This window comes from Mobula birostris, chromosome 24 (genome assembly GCF_030028105.1).
Source record: "Mobula birostris isolate sMobBir1 chromosome 24, sMobBir1.hap1, whole genome shotgun sequence".
NCBI classification, from domain to species: domain Eukaryota; kingdom Metazoa; phylum Chordata; class Chondrichthyes; order Myliobatiformes; family Myliobatidae; genus Mobula; species Mobula birostris.
In genome coordinates, this window is record NC_092393.1 from 37,234,568 (window position 1) to 37,256,677 (window position 22,110).

At 40.3% G+C, this 22,110-nt stretch overlaps 1 protein-coding gene across 4 annotated transcripts in view; it reads left to right on the forward strand.

Moving 5' to 3' along the window:
• The window catches only part of ccdc57 (coiled-coil domain containing 57), a 172,543-nt gene extending 164,452 nt beyond the window's left edge, over nucleotides 1-8,091 (forward strand). For 2 of the 4 annotated variants that reach the window (XM_072242382.1, XM_072242383.1), the window contains one exon: nucleotides 1,683-6,214. In XM_072242382.1, the coding sequence (XP_072098483.1) occupies nucleotides 1,683-1,900 (218 nt within the window). In that variant the 3' untranslated portion in view covers nucleotides 1,901-6,214. Of the gene's footprint in view, nucleotides 1-1,682; nucleotides 6,215-7,257 lie in introns of those variants that run through there. The other 2 variants (XM_072242385.1, XM_072242384.1) reach the window with 2 other exon arrangements.
• The last annotated feature ends 14,019 nt before the right edge of the window (nucleotides 8,092-22,110 follow it).

The window sequence follows — 22,110 nt, forward strand, 5'->3', positions numbered from 1 at the left end:
GTGGAGCAATGAGAACTCCGGAGAGTAACTATCGTAAGGAAGATTTCCATTCCTGAGGTTGGAGAAGAAGAATAAATCATTTGGCCAACCGGAGATCTCTTATTTTGTATTTTAAGTGGAAGTGGTTTGGGTGAGTACTGGTACAAAAGACCAAAAGTATTAAGAAATTGTTGGTGCAGGGTCAACATAGATTGTGTGGATATTTGCATTGATGCAACAAAGTTGATACAATAAACTTGCTAGTAGCTTGAATCAATAAGGTTTTTTGTGGTCAGGTTTTGTGTAATAAGGTTGTGTGGAAAGCACTAGCAGTATACCAAAGTTTGAGTACATCAGGGGATAGAAGTGTGTGAAGTTGCCATTACCAGGGAGAAGGTTCTTGGGGAAACTGACAAGTCTGAAGATAGATAAGTCACCTGGACCAGATGGTATACACCTCAGGGTCTGAAAGAAGAAGCTGAAGAGGTTGTAAAGGTGTTAGTAATGATCTGTCAAGAATCAATTAATTCTGGCATGGTTCCAAAGGAATGGAAAATTGCAAATGTCACTCCACCCTTCAAGAAGGGAGAGAGGCAGAAGAAAGGAATTTATAGGCCAGTTAGTCCGACCTTAGTGCTTGAGAAGATGTTGGTTGGAGTTGATTGTTCAGGGTGAGGTGACAGAGTACTTGGAGGTAAATGATAAAACAGGCCATAGTCAGCATGGTTTCCCCAAGGAAAAATCTTGCCTGGCAAATCTGTTGGAATTCTTTGAAGAAATAACAAGCAGCACAGACAAAGGAGAATTGTTTGATGTTGTGTACATGGATAAAACATTGGCTAATTGGCAGAAAGCAAAGAATAGGAATAAAGGGAGCCAAATGTTTAGGATGGGCTGGCGCATTGTCAAGCAACAAAGGCTTCAAAGGCAAGATTCTGTTCCCGGCAGTAGCGTTCAACCTCAACAGCAATATGATTAGCAAACCAATCTTCAAAGATTTGACCAGTGTCCCATGCTTTCTTGTTAGCTGTCCAGTGGACAGGAAGCATATTCTTACTCAAACCCTTAGGAGCACGGGGGTTTAGTGAATGGTAAACTAAGAGAGGCTTCATCTTATAGTCTCCTTCGGCATTGGAACACATAAGCAAAGTCAATCTATCCTTTGCTATCTTGAAACTTGACACGGTTTTTTCATTCTTACTTATGTAAGTGCGTTTTGGCATACGCTTCCAAAAAAGCCCAGTTTTGTCTGCATTAAACACCTGCTTTGGTGTGATGCCTAACTCAGCTATCATAGCCCGGAACTGCACAGGGTAGCATCCCAGAGCTGTGTTACTTTCACCTGACACCGCCCTGTTTATAATTTCTAACTTTTTTTCAAGTGTTAAAGCGGTTCTCTGCCGCTTGGCTGATGGCCCAGGTCTTGATATTAGACGCTTAGGAGGTATAGTTAAATATTTCAAGCACAAAATCACTGCACCATAGGTAAAAACGTTTAAGAGCGCAAGATCGCACATCCACACGTTGCCAAAACCAATGCGAGACTGGCGGGGGTGAGACTGTGATGCGTGCGCATGTGACTTGTATTGGTGGGAAAGCAGTGCTCCTCGCATAATAAGGAGAAGTTGATAGAAATAGGTTCCTTGCATAACTGTGAATCCGCATTGTCTGAAGACGAAATGTTTATTTTTTTTCTCTCCTAGACGATAATGCTGATGGTGATATAAGATCAATGTCAATGCCCTCTATGCAAGATAATGTTACCATGAAAAAGGCTGGAATGGACCCAAGGTTCACCGTTCGAGGGTCTAAAGCTGAAGTACAGGTCAAGACAAAACCTTATCGTGTAAATGGTACAGGAACAAAACAGAAACCTTCAACAAAAACTGCAAAGATTAGAAATTATAATTTACGTGATTAAAGACAGTGTGAACTAAATTCTGAAGCAAAAAGTATAAGGTGTTACAAATACCAGATTGGGTAGTTTACTCATACTGAACATTGTAAAATGATTCCAACTTCAGTAATTGAGGATGTGTGTTTAGAAATACAGCTTTAACTGTAAAGCACATGATGGATGCATCACTAAGAATGTAGATAAATGCAATTTTTTTAAAAAATGAAAAACAATTGAGTAGATTGCAAAAATAACACCCCACCATCAAAAGTACTATTTTTGTAAACACTAGTTATTAAAATTATGTTCATTGCTCTACTACATGCAAAAATGCAGTAAGTATGATTTCTTTCACTGCAAAACTAAAAATTTAAGCAAGGATGGCAGAATGTATGAGATAAAAACTCAGCAGTGCATGCAGCCATTTTAGCACACCTGTAAGTCTGTAATCCCAACACAGTGGGACCACATTCACCTGAAGGATTGCAGCTGTTCAAGATGGATGCTCAGCACCACATTCAAGTGCAATTAGGGCAATAAATGTGACCAGATTCCATAACTTTAAAACAATACTCTGCCGGTTTGCTGCATTATAGGAATTATATGTGTAAAACTCTACTTGGAACACCTTCAGCCTAAAGAAAGCCTCTCTTCTGTCTTCCCCTTGCACAGATTCAAGCGTGTCAACAACTCTATAAAATTAAATAGGCATATTAATACAAAGATCAACATTTTGCAGTTAATAGCAAAATGGGTAGCATTTCCTGCCTTTTCAATATAAAACTGCCAGTGGTTTCTGCAGTAAACATGTATACTTAAACATGGAACTCCAGATATTGCTCTTATTGAGGCCTTGCTACTCCACAGGGGATACTGCTTTTCTTAAGATTATACTGGTAACTCTTGTAAAAGACAACTTCAGGTATATATGAATTACATTATCAGCTATTAATGTAATTCTTATATACATACACTAAAGTTGTCTTTTACAAGAGTTACCAGTGAAATGCTCCAGTAATTAGCTGTTTGGAAAGTGCAGTGACAAAATGCAGACATTACTGAGGAAGCACCCGAGGCAATCTGGCATTTTTTTTTAAATGCTACCTCTCAAATCCAACATGTTCCAGATAACCAGTGTTTTACCATATTCTGAAATGATTGAAAAACAAAATACCTATAAATGCTAAAAAAAATTTTAAAAACCTGAAAATGCTGGCCATTTGCATCAGTAGGAAGAGGAACGGGATTAACATTACGAGTTGAATACCCTTCAATGGGACTAGTAAAATGAGATATCAAATTAGTTTAAGTTACAGAGGGTGGGAATATATTATAGGATGAGTCTAGGGTTGTACATGAAATTGCAATTACAATCTGTTAAGAATACATGGACCCCTCAGTTAATGGTAGGGATCCATGGCATAAAAAAGGTCGGGAACCCAATATTAACTAGACAGTTTGGGAGTCATTAAGATCACGTGGGTATCCTTGGCCTCACCCTATCAGAAGTACTCCTTTGTCCCGTCCATTTTTCTCTCCCCTCTAGAGATGCAACTTAATCATTAATTTGTCATGTTTATCCTACTTCTCTTTCCCAAGATGCTGCCTGACTGTTGCATGTTTCCAATAGCTTCTAGTTTAGTTTATCGTATTTCTGCTGTTTAAAAACTTTGAAAGTTTTACAAATTGTTGCATGAGGTGTACAGTATGTGTGTTTTTATTCTTCACCAAGCTAGAGTAATGCTGAATGACTGCTCAGTCTGAAAGAAATAATTTTCTATGAATTGTATTTCCCCTGATAACTAATCTAAATACAATAGATTTTAAGTTTTATTTATAAAAATGTTAATATTTCCTAATTCACTTTAATTTTATTTATGTTAAAATCTTCATGAAAATTGGTAGACTACTTTAAATGTTGGTTTAAACAAAGCTTTTATATTCCGGTCTGTGAGAATTCTTCAATGCGATTGGTAGTTTATTGTAACAGAATTATTGCCAAGTTTCAGGAATCCCTTGGACCACCTGCAACTGATAATACCAGACTATTTAGAGCTCACAGCAGAAATGACCAGATCTTTATGGGCATATTTCTTCATGATTGGTACTGAGTACCTTCATAAGGTAAAATTAGAATCAGCATCATTTCTGAATCAGAGGTTTGTAACTTGAAATTCTATTTCCATGTAATAATGGCAGACATACCAGATGAAGGGTGCAGCACTTTGAGAGGTTCCAATCATTGGATGAGAATTTAAAAGAATGCTCTATTCCAATGATTCAGCTGAGAATTCAACTGACATTAGTAGACGACTTGCAGGAACTGCCCTCGTATTGTGGCCAGCATTCCTCCCTCACCGTCAACGGTGAAATAAGATGCATTTACTGGTCATTCTTCATATTTTGAGAGAATTTCCTGTAATCACCTGAACACATTTCAAACTATTCCATTATGTGAAGATGTTTTCTCAATAGCTGAAAATTAAACCTCGGGTTAGAAGTTATTACTGAGATAATCTAACCACATGATGGATATCACTAAAATCCACAACAAAATCTTGTATACTGCTGATTCTGGAACAAATCTAAAACATTCAATGACAAATTGGAAACTTCAGGTATTACAATATCCATAACTAAAACTCACAAGAACTGAAATCTCAGCAAAATGGAAAAGTGTTACAAAGACCTAACAAGGATTGGGTTCATGCTAATTATCGTCAGTCCATACAGCAATAACAGTAGAACTCTGATGATTCCATGGCACCCTGATTCTTGCACTCTCTTTTAAACAGTTTTGTGTTACAGAACTGGGAAACCTAGTTATGTGTCACAGTTTGCTGTTCTCTGTTTTGCAGTCCCTTTAAACTCGCCTGTTCTCCACTCAGTGGAGTTCTCTTTTCCACACTCCCTTTAAACTAACTAGACTCATTGGAAAATTTATTACACTACTATGTAGCAATAGATAAAAGTGAATTAAAAGTCTGTTGGAGGTATTAATTGGAATAAAATTCAGAAATCCAGAATATCTGTTGGTCAACCTCAAAGTCCCAAGTGTTTTACTGTGCACATTTTAGAATCCTGGCAAGCTTAATTTCACCATGCAGTTTAGATCTTTTAATTTTTAGTAAATTCTCGATTTAGCCCAATTAAAATATGACTTCTAATAAACTGCTGTTCAATTTGATACTTTAAAAACTTTTACAAACAGGGATAACCCAAAGTCAGTTACAATTCCATTTTCTCTACTGAGTGAGAAACTGGAGATAAAGTGAGAGATAGTACTTGGCAAATGAGTTAGTGGGAAAGTTAAAACTCCTTCGAAAATGTTTGTTACTCATTTTACAATTCATATCTTCAGATGGTTGAATGATGTTCAGCAGAAAGAAATGTCATCAGAGAATGAAATGACAAGATGATTTTCTGCTGTTAACTTACTTTCCAAAGGGAAAAATTAAAAGCCATATTCATCTATTAGCGAGAACAACTTTAACAGAATGCTGACTGCAGTTACATGCTTTCAACCATTTTAATTTCTACACTAGGTAGGCCATACATAGTATCAAAGACAAAATCATATTAATTGCAAACAAGAGAAAGCCCCTGCAGATGCTGGAAATCCAAGCGACACGCACAAAATGCTAGAGGAATTCAGCAGGCCAGGAGGCATCTATGGAAAAGGATACAGTTGATGTTTCAGGCCAAGACCCTTCATCAGACTCTCAGTATTTTGTATTACCAAGGTCCTACAGAGCCTTGCAAACACAAGAAAGCAGAGATAAATAAAAAGTGGAGATAAATGCCCAATCATCTGTAGTTGCTGGAGCTCATTGAATGATAAATGTTGGCTGAATTTTCTTCTCACATTTGTGAAGTGCCACAAATTTCTTGTTTGAAGAGAATACTGCAGTGAGCTCTCAGGACAAATTTGAAAAGTTCACCTTCACATCGTGCTTCATTGGAGCATCAAGAGGGAAGCGCTAAGTGAAACCGAGGAACCCGGGACTTGGAGGAGCTGTTCCTCAAATGGCAGTGGTGGTAGAGGAATGGTGGATGGAGGCAGAAGAGAATAATCGTCCTTAACTAGACCTTATGAATCTATGTGTGGGAAGTATGGAAGAAGTTAACCACTGCAAAAATAAGCAATTCATTGCTAAGTATTGAAATATTCTGCCGAGGTGTCAGAACATCAAGGATAAACTTCAAAGATTCAAAGCACGTATATTATCAAAGATGCATAAATTATACACCTTGAATTTAGTCTGCTTACAGGCAGCCACAAAGCAAGAAATCAGAATAACCCAATTTAAAAAAAGACCAAAAACCACTGCACAGAGAAAGGGGGGGGGGGCGGGGGGGGGGAAACACACATCATGCAAACGATAAAAGTAATTCAACTGCATCCTAAAACAGAGTGAGTCCCAGATCCACTCCTGGAGTAGGCCGAAGCCTCAGTCTCCAGTTCATCACAGCAGCGAGGCAGAAACGTATAGCAACCGGATCAGTTCACAGCCTCGGTGCTGCAGAGAAAGGAATAAACATTCACGGGAGTGTGAGCGAAATCAGCCCATCTCTTGCCTCCTCTCCAAATCGCTCACTCCAACAGCAATACAAACTCTGTCTGCTCCCTGGCTCGAATATGTTGCCACAGCATAGTTCATCCCCCAAATGAACCTCACCTCCACCTGCCTCCTCACTGTCTATGGTGATAGTTGACCATAATTTGCTTCAGAAAAGATGTTGTAAGTAATGTTTTTTGTCAATTCTCTTGCCTTATGATCCACCAGTAAGCTGCCACACATCTTCGGTAGCACCATCTGAAACTTTATTCACTATATACATTTTACATGTATTAGGAATTTTGATGTGATGTTTCGGTGTGATATGCAATGAAAAACAATATTCAACCACTATAAAGAATAAATAAGTTAGAGGCTAAAGTACAGACCTGGAATAAAATGTGCATTAATACGTAAATACCTGTATGTATTTACAATGTACATTGAGGAAAGTTTCCCCATGAATTGTAGAACATTCAGTGTTTGAGAAGCCTGCAGTATGAGTTTTCTCATAGTGCGTTAGTGTGCTGGGAGATCGTGTCTGCTGGGGACTGAAACTAGGGGCCTGTCCTGGCGTTAAAGGACTGTGTATGTGTGTGGGTGGGAGGGAAAAAGGGAGCTTGTTCTTGCTGTAATCGTTTATCGCTTGTTGTGTTCTATGTTGTTCTGCCAGGTATTGTGGGTATCTAATGTTGGCACTGGAATGTGTAGTGACACCTGCGGGTTGCCTTCCAGCACACCATTTTGTGTGTTGGTTGTTAATGCAAGTGATCCCTTTCACTGCCTGTTTCATTGTACATGTGACAATTTGAATCATGACAGGATTCAACAGGAGTGGGATATGCCAACTAGTGGAGTGGTGCCGCAGCAACAACTTGCACTCAACGTCAATAAGATGAAAGAACTGACTGTGGACCAGAAAGGGTAAGACAAAGGAACACACACCAATCCTCATAGAGGGATCAGAAGTGTAGAGAGTGAGCAGTTTGAAGTTCCTGGGTGTCAAGATCTCTGAGGACCTAAGCTGGTCCCAACGTATCGATGCAGTTAAAAGAAGGCAAGACAGCAGCAATACTTCATTAAGAGGTTGAAGAGATTTGTTATGTCAACAAATACACTCAAAAACTTCTATAGATATACCATGGAGAGCATTCTGACAGGCTACATCACTGTCTGATATTGGGGGGGGGGGGGCTACTGCACAGGACCGAAAGAAGCTGTGGGGGTTCTGAATTTAGTCATCTCCAATTTGAGAACTAGCCTATAAAGTACCCAGGACCTCTTTAAGGAGCAGTGTCTCAGAAAGGCAGCGACCATTGTTAAGGACCTCCAGCACCCAGGGCATGCTCTTTTCTCACTGTCGCCGTCAGGTAGGAGGTACAGAAGCCTGAAGGCACACAGGAAGCGATTCAGGAAGAGCTTCTTCCCCTCTGCCATCCGTTTCCTAAATGGACATTGAACCCATGAGCACCACCTCACTTTTTTAATATAATTTCTGTTTTTTGCACGATGAATCTATCCAATATCATATACTATAAATTGATTTACTTATTTATTTATTATTGTTGTTGTATTTATTCATTTATTTTCTTCTTCTGTATTATGTATTGCATTGAACTGTTACTGCTAAGTTAATAAATTTCACAGCACATGCTGGTGATAAGAGACCTGATTCTGATTCTGAATCTTGAATTTTGAAAATTTACAAGATGTTGCCAGGACTTGACCTGAGTTATAGGGAAAGGGTGAATAGGCTAAGGTGTTATTCCGTGGAGCGCCAGAGAATGAGGGGTGAACTGTTAAAAGCATACAAAATTATCAGGGGTGTAAATAGGGTGAGACTGGAACTAGAGGTCATAGATTAAAAGGAATCTTCACTCAGAGGGGGTTGTGAAAACAGAAGTGGTTCAGTTATAACATTTAAGAGAAATTTGGATAGGCACGTGGATGGGAAGGGATTGAGGCATACGGTCCAGGTGTAAATTGATGGGACTAAGCAGAAGAACCAGGCCAGCATGGACTGGATGGGATGAAGGGCCTGCAATATTCTATGTGTCTATGGCAATAAATGGCAAAGACCAACAACATACTGTAAATTTGTACATCTCCGTCAGCACAGCAAAATATCCCAAGACAATTCATTGGAACTTTCATTTATCAATTAAAATGTAATCCATGAGGAAATATTTGGGCAGATGACCAAGAGCTTTGCCTAAAGAGCATCCTAAAAGGAAAAGCATGAAACAGGGAAAGAATTCCCATGCTTACAACCAAGTTCAAGGTAAGAAACATTACTTAATATTTTTATTTGTTCATAATAACAACATTTTAATTTTTTCTTAATAAACTTACTTAACGCAGAAATTCTAGTGAAATTTTAACTTTGTAACTCAATTATAAACATGTATAGGTCGTTAGCTACCATTCCAATCAAAACAATAAATAGGAAGATAAAGCAATTTTAAAATAAGATAAGAATTTAATGACATAATGAAAACTGCTGACCTCTAAAACGTACAAAAGTAGTAAAGATACTAGGATGTATCCATACAAACTAATCATGAATTTTCTATGATTGACCTTGATTTGAAAAAGGCCTTTTAGAACACAGATCATTGCACCATCTAAAGTATGTACATTTTTCCCAACATTAATAAGTATTTCTGAAGAACACTATGTAACGCATGATGACCTTGTGGTGGTACAGTGGGAAAATTGTGGATGAGAATACAAAGTTTATAGTTAATGACATTCACAAAAAAAAGCTCTGAAGACTATTCTTATGATAAGGTTTTTTCATGCAGAGAAAGAAAGTGGTTGTGTCTGTCTTTCTTGTATCCAGACTGACATTGACAATAGTTGCTGAGGAGACGGAGTGAATCTATACCTAGGGCTCTCCCCACCTTTTGCCAAATTTCCATGCTACTCTGCTATTGTGTAACCGTTTGTACCTTATTATGTTCAACCATCTACTTTTTTCCTCAGTTTTCAGCCTTTGGACTATAAGACAATACCATTTTGTTAGTTGAACACTCTTACCCTCCTCTCTACAAGACCTTTCCCTCTGTTTTTTTCTTTTCTTTACTTACATTCTATATTTGTGTAACAGCTGTTATCTCAACATTTTCCAGTTTTGCCTAAAGATAATTGCTATGAAACATTAGACTGGTTTCCCTGTCCACTTCCCATTCTTGTTTCAGTTTCTTAGCACCTGCACTATTTTATATTTGATGCACTGTTTCTTATTGTTTTCCAGGCCGGGTAATGGCAGAGAAACACAGCACACTGGAAATACTCAAATTATCGAGCAGCATCTGAGAGGAAGGAAGCAGTATTAATGTTTCCGGTCTAATTAGAAAACAGTTGGTTGACAAGTTGACTAGAAACCCTATGAAGTTGGGTTCTACAGAAAAATATATGTGGCAGAAAATGTGGCAAATTGGTGTAATCTGGAGATGTGTTGTGATTAATGCATTTGAGGAGATGCAAAGATATTAGGAAATAAAGAGGACATAATTGAATGATGTGGAGGAGCAAAGGCACTTTGGAATATAAATCAATAAATAAAAGGTATTAGAACAGATCACTAAAGATGGTTAAAACACAGACCAAATATGTAAAATACTGGGACAGGGAAGTTATGCAGGAAGATTTACAAAACTAGTGGAACCACAACTTGAACACTGCTGCAGTTTGTATTGTCACCAGATTTCTGGCAAAATGTGAGCGTACAGAGAAGATTTGGGGATATTGCCAGGAATGGAAAGTTACAGCAATGGGGAAATCATTAGATAAGCTAGAGTTGTTTCTTTCTTTTGAACAGAGGAGGCTGAGGAGAGTCTTACTGGGGGGTGGGGGGGGGAGAATAACATTGATGGGCCTAGACAAAACAGGATGGGCTTGATTACCTTACAAGAGGGGTCAAAAACCAGTAGGCATGAATTTGAAATGTTTAGAAGAAGAATCAGAGAGATGAGGAAACATAATTTGCACCAGGAAGTGCTAGAGGTTCAAACCTCACATCTAAAGGGATGGTTGCAGTAGGAAACTTGACCACAGTTATAACATACTTGGACATACTGTACACATGAAGAGCCATCAATTGCAGGACCAGTGGACCAAGTGTTAGAAGGTGATTTTTGGTAAAGAAAGGGCAAGACAATACTTTTTTTAAATTATAGGAGACTAATTGGGTGACATCTCTATCAAAGGAGGTCCAAGGAGCTCCTTCTGTTCGCTAGCCTGCAGGTTGCTCTTGCATCTGCTATGACCCTCAATCAGGGTCACATGAAGCCATGGAAGCTGGGGCTGGATGGTTGTATGAGCAGTTGGTGCAACCACAAGTACTGGTTATGTGACCACTGACGCAGGCAGACAATCTCTGAGGAGTATTGATAATGGCTGGAGTCACCCGTCTTGTAAAGATTCTGCCCAGAAGAAGGCAATGGAAAACCACTTCTGAAGAAAAATTTGCCAGGATCAATCATGGTCAAAGGGCTATGATCGCTGACAGTGCAAAACACAAAGAATTTATAAATCACAATTTTAAAAATAGACAAATGGTGTGAAATAGGATTAATGAGGTAGAGTTCATGAGTTCATGGATCATTCAGAAATCTGATGGCAGAGGGGAAGGTACGGGCATGAGGAAGGCAAACACCATGTTGGCTTTTTCTAAATTGAGCACAGTAGTTGATATATCTTGTTGTTTTTATACAGAGCCCTGTCTGGATATTGATCTCCTACCAAAGGAAAGATGGACACAGTTGAGGGAGCATGTTAGATGGATTCTTGTGATGAGGTGCTTAGCATCTGAGGTTAAACAGAGGAAGCACATAATCCTGAGTATAAAACGGGAAGTGATCTCAATGAAATGCAAACAAATTATTGTGGGCTTTGACAGAATATGTGTAAAGTTGAGACAGCACAACAAAGTACAGCTGCTGCCTCATAGTCCCTGTGAGCCTCATAGTCCCTGTGATCTGCATTCAATCCTAATCTTCAGTGCTAGATGGAGTTTGCACGTCTTGCCTGTGACAGCATTAGTTTTCTCCAGGTGCTCTGGCTTGCTTCCATGACTAAATCTGCAGTTTCATACATTAATTGGCCCTAGAGTTTAGAAGAGCATTTGATGAAAGTTATGGGAATATTGGAAGAATACAAAGAATTAGTGCAAATGGATGCAAATTGTCAGGTACAGACTCAGTGGCCCAAAGGGACAGTTTCCACTTTTCCTCCCTAACACAGAAACAAAGCTATTTACTCCACCGGTACTGAGCTGCCTTCCTGCCACAAACAAGTTTATCTTATCTTACTACATCACTAAACATTTTACTGCTACATGTCCGACTGCCTCATGATTTGCTTGTTTTCCAACTGAACCTGCTTGCTTAGCCTGGGGACTGGTGGAGGACAACCCTATTTTAATTTCAGACATTACACTACAACGTTACTACTCACTGATTAGCCCTAATCTGAACATTGTCTCAGCAAAATCATAGTCAAATTTATTATCTAGCTGAGACGGTAGAAGTAGATTGGCGCCTTGGCTCTGAGACAATAAACCACTGAATTTAAGATAAAGCGACTGCAGTTCTTCAAATTAGAATCAAAAACAGACCTTCAGTGCAGAAATTAAGTATGATAATTAATTGCATTACATATTAACATCAGTCATGACAGGCAAAAAGTGAAATATAAAAAGCATTTAAATCGAAAACAGAACAATGGAACAGTATAGAGGCACACACTGCAAATATGGCTGCAATGCCATGATGAGCTTGAAAATAAACTGACTTTAAATGACAGACGAGATATTACATGTGATAATTTTGATAAGTGATACTGTCCTGATGAGAATATGTGAAATGACAGCAGTTCCACAATTACTGCTGCAGAATGTAAAATGACTTTCAGATGAGAAAACACAGAATCTACAAGTGCAGCTGAATGTTAGTTAGCAACACACACAACATGCTGAAGAAACTCAGCAAGTCAGCCAGCATCAATGGAGGGGAAGAAACAGTTGATGATTTGGGCCAAGACCCTTCATCAGGGCCTGAAATGTTGACTCTTTATTACCACATTAGACAGAAGATTGACTGATTGGCAGGAGGCAGAGTGCAAATGGAAGGGGCCTTTTCCGTTTGGCTGCTGGTGACTAGTGGTGTTCTGCAGGGGTCAATGTTGGGACCGCTTCTTTTCACATTAAATGTTAACGATTTGGATCATGGAAATGATGGCTTTGTGGCCAAGCTTTGGATGAAATGAAGGTATTGTTGAGGAAATAGGGAGTCAGCAGAAGAAATTAAGACAGATTAGGAGAATGGGCAAAAAAGTGGCAGATGGAATATAGTATAGGGAGGTGCACTTTGATAGAAGGAATAAAGTCGTAGACTATCTTATAAGCAGGAAGAAAGTTCAGAAAAGAGACATGGGAGTCCTCATGCAGAATTCCCCAGATGTTCACTTGCAGGTTGAGTCAGTAGAAAGGAAGGCAAATGCGAGGACTAGAATATAAAAGCAAGGATGTAATGCTGAGCTTTATAATGCATTGATCAGCTTGCACTGGACTTTTATGAGCAGCTTTGGGCCCCTTATCGAAGGAAGGATGTGCTGCATTGGAAAGGGTCCAGAAGAAATGCACAAGAACGATCCCAGGAATATCGAGCTGAAGCTCTCAGAGAATGTGTTAAGGAACTGGAGCTGCAGCTCAGTGACCTTCAGTTCATCCAGGAGACTGCGGAACCGATAGATAGGAGCTACAGGGAGGTAGTCAGCCACAGGTTACAGGTAACCGGGTGACTGTCAGGACAAGAAAGGAAGTGGGCAGGCAGTACAGAGCACCCCTGTGGCTGTTCCCCTCAATAACAAATATACCATTTTGGATACTGTTGAGGGGGACAGACTTCTGCGGGGAGCCGCAGCAACTGGGTCTCTGACTTAGAGACTGGCACTGTGGCTCAGAACAGTAGAGGGGTGAAGAGGACTGCAGTAGTGATAGGACATTCCATAGTTAGAGGCACAGACAAGATTCTGTGGATGCAATAGACTATTGGATAGAAATACCCAGATGGTAGGGTGCTGGGGTCAGGAATGTCTCGGATTGGATCCATGGCATTCTAAAGGAAGAGAATAAGAAGTCAGAAGTCTTGGTTCATAGTGGCACCAATGACATAGGTAGGGAAGGCAAGGAGGTCCTAAAGAGAGATTTTAGGGACTGAGGTAGAAAGCTGAAAAGCAGGATGTCAGGGTAGTGATCTCTGGATTTCTGCCTGTGCCATGCACCAGTGGGGGTAAGAATAGGAGCATCTGATAGATAAATGTATGGCTGTGGAACTGGTGCAGGGGGCAGGAGTTCAGATTTCTGTTTCGCTGGGATCTCTTCTGAGGAAGGTACGACCTGTACGAAAGGGACCTGTTACATCTGAACCCGAGGGGAACCAATAACTTTATGGGCAGGTTTGCTGGAGTTGTTTGGGAGGGTTTAAACTAATTTGGCAGGGGTATGGGAACCGCAGTGATAGGGCTGAGGATGGGGCAGTTGGTTTACAAACAGAGTAGCAAGACTGCTAGCAAGCACAGTAAGATTACAGTTAGCGGGATGAGTTCCATTGTGAAGAGGGGGCAAAATCGAGAAGGGTGATGAATACAGGACTGAAGGTGTTATATTTGAATGCACACAGTATACAGAGTAAGGCAGATGAACTTGTGATAGAGTCAGAGATTGGCAGACGTGACATTGTGGGTATCACTGAGTCATGGCTGAGGGAAGATTATATCTGGGAGATTAACATCCAAGGTTAGTCATTGTATCAAAAGAACAGGCAGGTAGGCAGAGGGTAGCTCTGTTGGTAAAAAAATGAAATCAAATCTTCAGAAAGAGATGACATAGGATCAAAAGATGTAGAACCTTTGTCAGCAGAGTGAAGAAACTGCAAGGGTAAAAAGACCTTGATGGGAGTTATATACAGGCCTCCAAGCAGTAGCCAGGATGTGGGCTGCAGATTACAACAAGAGGCATTTCAAAAGGGAAATGTTACGATAGTCATGAGGGATTTCAATATGTAGGTAGGTTGGGAAAATCTCATTGGTGCTAGGTCACCAGAGGGGGAGCTTGTAGAATGCCTACAAGACAGCATTTTAGAGCAGCTCGTGGTTGAGCCCACGAGTGGATCAGCTATTCTGGATTGGGTTTTCTGCAATGAATCAGAATTGATTGGAGAGCTTAAGTTGAAGGAACCCTTAGGAAGCAGTGATCATAAAATGATAGAATTCACCCTGCAATTTGAGACGGAGAAGCTAATTCCAGTATATCAGTATAATACTGGAGTAAAGGGAATTATAGAGGCATGAGAGAGGAGCTGGCCAAAGTTGATTGCAAGGGATCACTAGCAGGGATGACAGCACAGCAGCAATGATTGGAATTTCTGGGAGAAACTTGGAAGGCGCAAGATAGATACATCCCAAAGAAAAATAATTCTAAAGGTAGGATGACACAACTGTGGCTGATAAGGGAAGTCAGAGCCAACATATGACAAATAAAAAAGTCATAAAGGCAGAAGAGATAGAATACAAAGTTAAGCTATCTAATAATATTAAAGATGATACAAAAAAAATTCTTCAGATATATTAAGAGTAAAAGAGAGGTGAAAGTAGATATCGGATCACTGGAAAATGATGCTGGAGAGGTCGTAATGGGGGACAAAGAAATGCAGATGAACTGAATAAGTATTTTGCATCAGTCTTCACTGTGGAAGTCACTAGCGGTATGCTGGAATTTGAGAGTGTCAGAGGGCAGAAGTGAGTGAAGTTGCCATTGCTAGGGAGAAGCTGGTTGGAAAACTGAAAGGTCTGTAGATAGACACATCATCTGGACCAGAAGGTCTACACCCCACGGTTCTGAAAGAGGTGTCTAAAGAGATTGTGGGCACATTAGTAATGACCTTTCAAGACTCAATAGATTCTGGCATGGTTCCAGAAGACTGGAAAATTGCAAATGTCACTCCACTCTTCAAGAAGGGAGAGAGGCCAAAGAAAGGAAATTATCAGCCAGATAGTCTGACCTCAGTGGTTGAGAAGATATTGGAGTCGACTGTTAATTTTTAAAAATTGAGATATAGCGCAGAATAGGCCCTTCTGGCCTTCTGAGCCACGCTGCCTAGACTCCCCCAAGTTAACCCTAGTCTAATCACAGGACAATTCACAATGACCAATTAACCTGCCAACTGGTACATCTTTCCAATGTGGGAGGAAACCAGAATACCCGGGGAAACCCATGAGTTCATGGGTTTGAATATACAAAGTCCTTACAGGCAGTGGCAGGAATTCACCACGTGCTGGTACTATAAGGTGCTGTGCTAACCACTGTGCTGCCCAAGGATGTGATTTCGGGGTACTTGGAGGCACACGATAAAATATGGCCAAAGTCAGCATGGCTTCCTTAAGGGAAATTTTTGCCTGACAAATCTGCTGGAATTCTTTGAAGAAAGGAATGGCTGATTGGCAGGAGGCAAAGACTAGGAATAAAGGGCACCTTTTCTGATTGGCTGCCGGTAACTAGTGGTGTTCGACAGGGGTCTGAGATGTGATGGCTTCTTTTTACATTATATGTCAATGACTTGGATGACAGAAATGATGGCTTTGTGGCTAAGTTTGTGGATGATATGAAGAAATGGAGGGACAGGTAGTGTTGAGGAAGTAGAGAGGCTGCAGAATGACTTAGATAGATTAGGAGAATGGGCAAAGAAGTGGCAGATGGAATAGTGTTGAGAAGTGTATGGTCATGCACTTTCATAGAAGAAATAAAAGGGTAGATTATTTTCTAAATGGAGAAAAAATTCAAAACTGAGGTGCAAAGGAACTTGGGAGTGTTCGCTTGCAGGTTGAGTCAGTGGTGAGGAAGGCAAATACAATGCTAGCATTCATTTCAAGATGACTAGAATTTAAAAGCAAGAATGTAATGTTGAGGCTTCATAAAGCATTCATGTTAAGGCCTCATGGAGTATTGTGAGCAGTTTTGGGCATCTTATTTTAAGAAAGGGTGTGTCTATATTAGAGAAGGTTCAGAGGAGGTTCTCCAGAATGATTCCAGGAATGAAATAGTTATCCTATGAGGACCATTTGATGGCTTGGGTCTGTATTCACTGGGATCCAGAATGAGGAGGGAATCTCATTGAAACCTATCAAATGTTGAAGGCTTTGAAAGAGTGGGTGTGGAGAGGGTGTTTCCTGGTGTGGGAGATTTTAGGACCAAAGGGCACAGCATCAGAATAGAGGGACATCTATTTAGAACAGAGATGAGGAGGATTTTTTTTAGCCAGACAATGGTGATTCTGTGGAATTTGTTGCCACAGGTGGCTGTGAAGGCCATATCATTATATGTATCTAAGGCAGAGGTTGATAGGTTCTTGATCAGACAGGGCATGAAGGGTTATAGGGGAGAAGGCAGGAGATTGGGCCTGAGAAGGAAATGGCAGAGGGGATGATGGGCCAAATGCCCTAATTCTGCTCCTATATCTTATAGTCTTATGGATAGTGTTAACGTATGAGGAATGTTTGATTGCTCTGGGCCTGTACTCACTGGAATTTAGGAGAATGAGGGGGGATCTCATTGAAATTCATTGAATATTGAAAGGCCAAGATAAAATGGACATGGAGCGAATGTTCCCCAAAGTGGAGGAGTCAAGGACTGGAAGGCAAAGTATCAGAACAAAACGATGTCACTTAGAAACGAGATAAGGAGGAATTTCTTTAGCTGGAGGTTGATGAATCTGTGGAATGTGTTGCCACTGTAGATGCCAAGTCATTGGATATATTTAAAGTGGGGATTAATAAGTTCTTAATTAGTAGGGGTGTCAAAGGTTATGGGAGAAAGCTGGAGAACGCTTTCTTGTCTTATGCGACCTGACTTGTTGAATTCCACCAGCATCTGAGTTGCCCAAATTTTTCAGCATCTGTGTTGCCCAAAATTTTCAGCATCTGCAGAATCTATTGTGTTTTCAATTTTAGTTAGTCCGCATCTGATCCAATGCTATGAAGGATAGCTCTCCTATTGTTCATTGAAATGGAGATAGTGGATCTTTTAGTCCGGAGAGTTTTTCCTTGAAATTGCAAAGAGAATCTGTCCACACTTTATATTCAAGTTGCTTTTCAATTCATAAAAATCTGAACCTGCAACCATTCCTGCAAGAAGCAACAGGAATAGGAATCCCAATTATAATCACATCATGTGTGGTTACCCAAGCATACAGAAGCCAAAATGCAAAACAAGTTAACAATGAAGCAAATACCCAGCTCTGACAGATGTCGTAGCACAAAACGGAGGCAAGAGCTTCCCAACTCAAGTGTTAGAAGCCAGACCTGATTTTTAACATTGCAAAGCCATCTTAAAACCTTAAATGCAACATCCAAAAGAAAACCTGAAAACATCAGGGGGACATCATCTCGTAAACACTAATGTGTAAGTCACCATGATTGACGTATCAGATTCTCTCAATGCAGGATCTAAAATCTCATGGGGTTTGTTGGCCAAAACATGTTTTCTGTTACTTTTTTTTGAATATAGAAATATGTTTCTTATTTTGATGGTAAGCTAAAGAGATCTAGGCCTCTTCCAGAATCTAATCAGGAAACTGGCCAAGGCTTCTATCCCCTGAGGTTTATTGGGACTTATTAGTAGACTTTATACATTATGAACAGGTGTTTTTTTATAGATTAGTCAGAGAAGACAAAGGCACTAAATTGTAAGGGCCATAGTTAGGGCAGGTTTCCCAATAACATCGATGTCTAAAGGGCATGGGTTTTTGGTAAGGGTTTGGTGGTTTAGAGGTGATCGAGGAACAATTTTTGTCTTTTACCTAGATGCAGAGGTTCCCAAACTCTTTTATGCCAAGGACCAATACCATTAAGAAAGGGTTCTGTGGACCCCAGGTTGGGAACCCCTGACTTAGAGGGTGTTGGGTTCTGAGGGGATAGTGGAGGCAATACCCTCACAACATTATTTAAATGAGCATCTGAAGCATGAAGATGACTATTTCAGTACTGTAAGCCTCAATGACATTTGATGAGAAAGAGTTTGATAACTTGAATTACCATACTGGACCCAACTGGCCTGAATCAAGTTTGCTTCCAGGACTACTTACATTTTTCAGAAGCACAGGACTGACTAGCAAACCACAACCACTTCGTCACTTTTCCAGCCTATTTCTCCCAGTCTGGAACTTTTAGAAGCAGAAATGTATACTTTCACGATCAGGTACTCTACCAGTACAAATTTTGTAAACCTATCAAATAAAATAACATAGTTTATGTCACAAACCTAAAGCATTGCAGTGCAGGAATAGTAAGGAACCATTAAATAGACTTTTGCCTCTCCAATTATAACGAGCCATTCCCAGAGATCTAAAAGAAAACTATATTTAAACCTTCAAGTATTTGCCATTAATGTTGTAAATTGTTCATTTTACAAGTAAGTGCATGTTAAATAGCGGTTTTATTTCAGGAAAAAATTGTCGTTTTATAATACGACATTTATTTGTCAAGCATTGCAAATATTGGTGAAAATAATTTTTAGTAACCCCACAGTTTTTTGATCCTGAATCAGCGTGTTCCAGGGTCAATGACCGAGAGTAAATTTCTGTTCACGACATATTGACTGATTCCTGTAACACCCGGCCTGGCCTTTTAAGCCCTTCCCCTTTAAACAATAACACCATATCAGCCCATCGTTGCACTGTAGCAACTCGTCAGACCGGATTGGACAGAGTCATCACACTTCCACACCAGCCTCCTCTGAATGGCTGCTTGTTACATAATTGACTCCGGTTTTTCATAGATTGATGGCTTTCAGTTACATTCCCTTATCTCGAAGCTTGAAAGTACTCTTTGTCATTTTTAGGCTTTATAACCTCGTATTTTAAAAATCGTGCAAACAAATGTGGTTTATTTTGCTGGTTTCTTTCTATTGTTGACTTTAGAAACGAGAGAGAGAGAGTGTCAGCTGAAAGGGGAATTTGCTCCTGATATTCCCTATTCACTGAAGATCCGAACTTTGAACTTCTTATTCAGGGGTGCGCAGCTGGGGTTGGGTTTAGTGTGAACCGAAGAAGTCCACTTTAAAAGACACACCTGCAAAGGCAGGGCAGTTAATATCATTGACGGTAGAGAGGCAAGTGTGGATTAGGTCTGAAAAGAAAATGATCGCCTGATTCCCATTTCTGTTTTACGGCGGTAAAGGTATGTGGATAGGAAAGGCGTAATAGGATAGGGCCATATGCAAGCAAATAAAGCCTGAGAAGTTCGGCAACTTGGTCAGCATTGACTAGTTGGGCCAGTGTCTCCTTCTAAGCTGTATAACTACTAGTAAGAAGAGGATGCTTGAACAAAATATTTACGGGAATGATCCAGTTACGTGTGTGTGTGTGTGTATATGTGCACGTCCGTGAATTTAAACTGCCCTTCCACCACGTGTGCATGCTTGTAAACTTGTAAATTGCGCGCATGCTCATAAACAACCCACTTGACATCCCTTTTCTCCCTCACCTTGTCTCATCACCTCCCTCTGGTGCTCCTCCTTTTCTTTCTTCCATGGCCTGTCCTCTTCTATCAGACTTCCCCCCACCCCCCACTTCTCCAGCCCTGTATCTCTTTCACCAATCAATTTCCCAGCTCTTTACTTCACCCTCCCCCTTCACGTTTCACCTGTCATTTGGTTCTTCTCTCTCCCCTCCTCAACATTTTAAATCTACTCCTCAGCTTTTCTTCACCAGTCCTGCCGAAGGGTCTCAGCCTGAAACGTCAACTGTACTTTTTTTCCATAGATGCTGCCTGGCCTGCTGAGCTTCTCCAGCATTTGGTGTGCGTTGCTTGAATTTCCAACATCTGCAGACTTTTTCCTTGTTTGAAGTTAGTCAGCATTTATAAAGACACATAATCAGGATCATGGGAAGCCAGTGAACGTAGTTTGTGAACATGAGAGGATCATGAACCTGGTAACGGGTGAGTGATGCTTGGAAAGTGAAGAGGAAGGGGAAATTAGTCAGCAGTGATATGAAAGGGAATTGTGTACAGAGAGTCAAGGAAGTTCCCAGCTTACAGAGGAATTCCCTAGTCGGTTTTCTAGCGCTGGGAATCTGTGTTGGTCAAGCAGGTCCTCATGGTGCTGCAATGTAAGCTGCTGCAAGATTGACCCATGGAGGTCACAGAGCATGTACATCAATAAAATCTTGGATATGGTGTCCAGGCATGTATTACACACTGAAGATGGTGCTGTGTAGGCATGGGATATCGAAGTACCCAGGACTCAAACTGAATATCATGGTTAAGAAGGCGTACGGTGTATTGGCCTTCATCATCGTGGAACTGAACTTTGGAGCCGAGAGGTAATGTTGCAGTTATATAGGACTCTGGTCAGACCCCACTTGGAGTACTGTGCTCAGTTCTGGTGGCCTCACTACAGGAAGGATGTGGAAGCCATAGAAAGGGTGCAGAGGAGATTTACAAGGATGTTGCCTGGATTGGGGAGCATGCCTTATGAGAATAGGTTGAGTGAACTCGGCCTTTTCTCCTTGGAGCGACAGAGGATGAGAGGTGACCTGATAGAGGTGTATAAGATGATGAGAGGCATTGATCACGTGGATAGTCAGAGGCTTTTTCCAAGGGCTGAAATGGTTGCCAGAAGAGGACACAGGTTTAAGGTGCTGGGGAGTAGGTACAGGGGAGATGTCAGGGTTAAGTTTTTTACGCAGAGAGTGGTGAGTGCGTAGAATGGGCTGCCGGCAACAGTGGTGGAGGCGGATATGATAGGGTCTTTTAAGAGACTTTTAGATAGGTACATGGAGCTTAGTAAAATAGAGGGCTATGGGTAAGCCTAGTAATTTCTAAGGTAGAGACATGTCCGGCACAACTCTGTGGGCCGAAGGGCCTGTATTGTGCTATAGGTTTTCTATGTTTCTATGACTTTGAAAACAAGATCTTTAAGCACACTTCACAATTACATTCCTCTACTATAGAAATGGTTTCGTGTACCACATAAAAAGGTGTTACTACATAGTTTGATTTCCAAATGAGGATACCCCCCCAAAAAAAACAGAACGAGAGAGAATCAAACTTCCCCCAAATGTATGTGTTACTGTATGAGTTAGACACAATCACTGTACCATTTTTTATTCATCCTCTTTGGTCAGCAAATATTAAGTACTCAAAAGAGTGTGGGAAAAGTGTTAAATCTTCCAGCTTTGCAGAAATAAAATTACATTTTTATGGTTGAGATAACACATTTACGACCATAGCCATCAACAGAAACTGAATGAAATAGTAGGAAAATACAAAATTTAAAGTCGAATACATACATTTTTAGACATTTAATGCAACATTTCCTAAATTTTCATCATTGCAACAGAATTTACAGAGTGCAGTTAAAGTGATAACAGACTATATTGCAGGCATCTCACAGGTAGATGACTGCACTCTGGTTGAACGCCCTAGTTGGACGGTCTTTCATTGATTCTGTTATAGTTATGTATCAGAATCAGGTTTATTATCACCGGCACGTGTCATGAAATTTGTTAACTTAGCAGCAGCAGTTCAATGCAATACATAATATAGAAGAAAAATAAATACATAAAATAATAAATAAATAAATTGCAGTATACATATATTGAATAGATTAAAAAT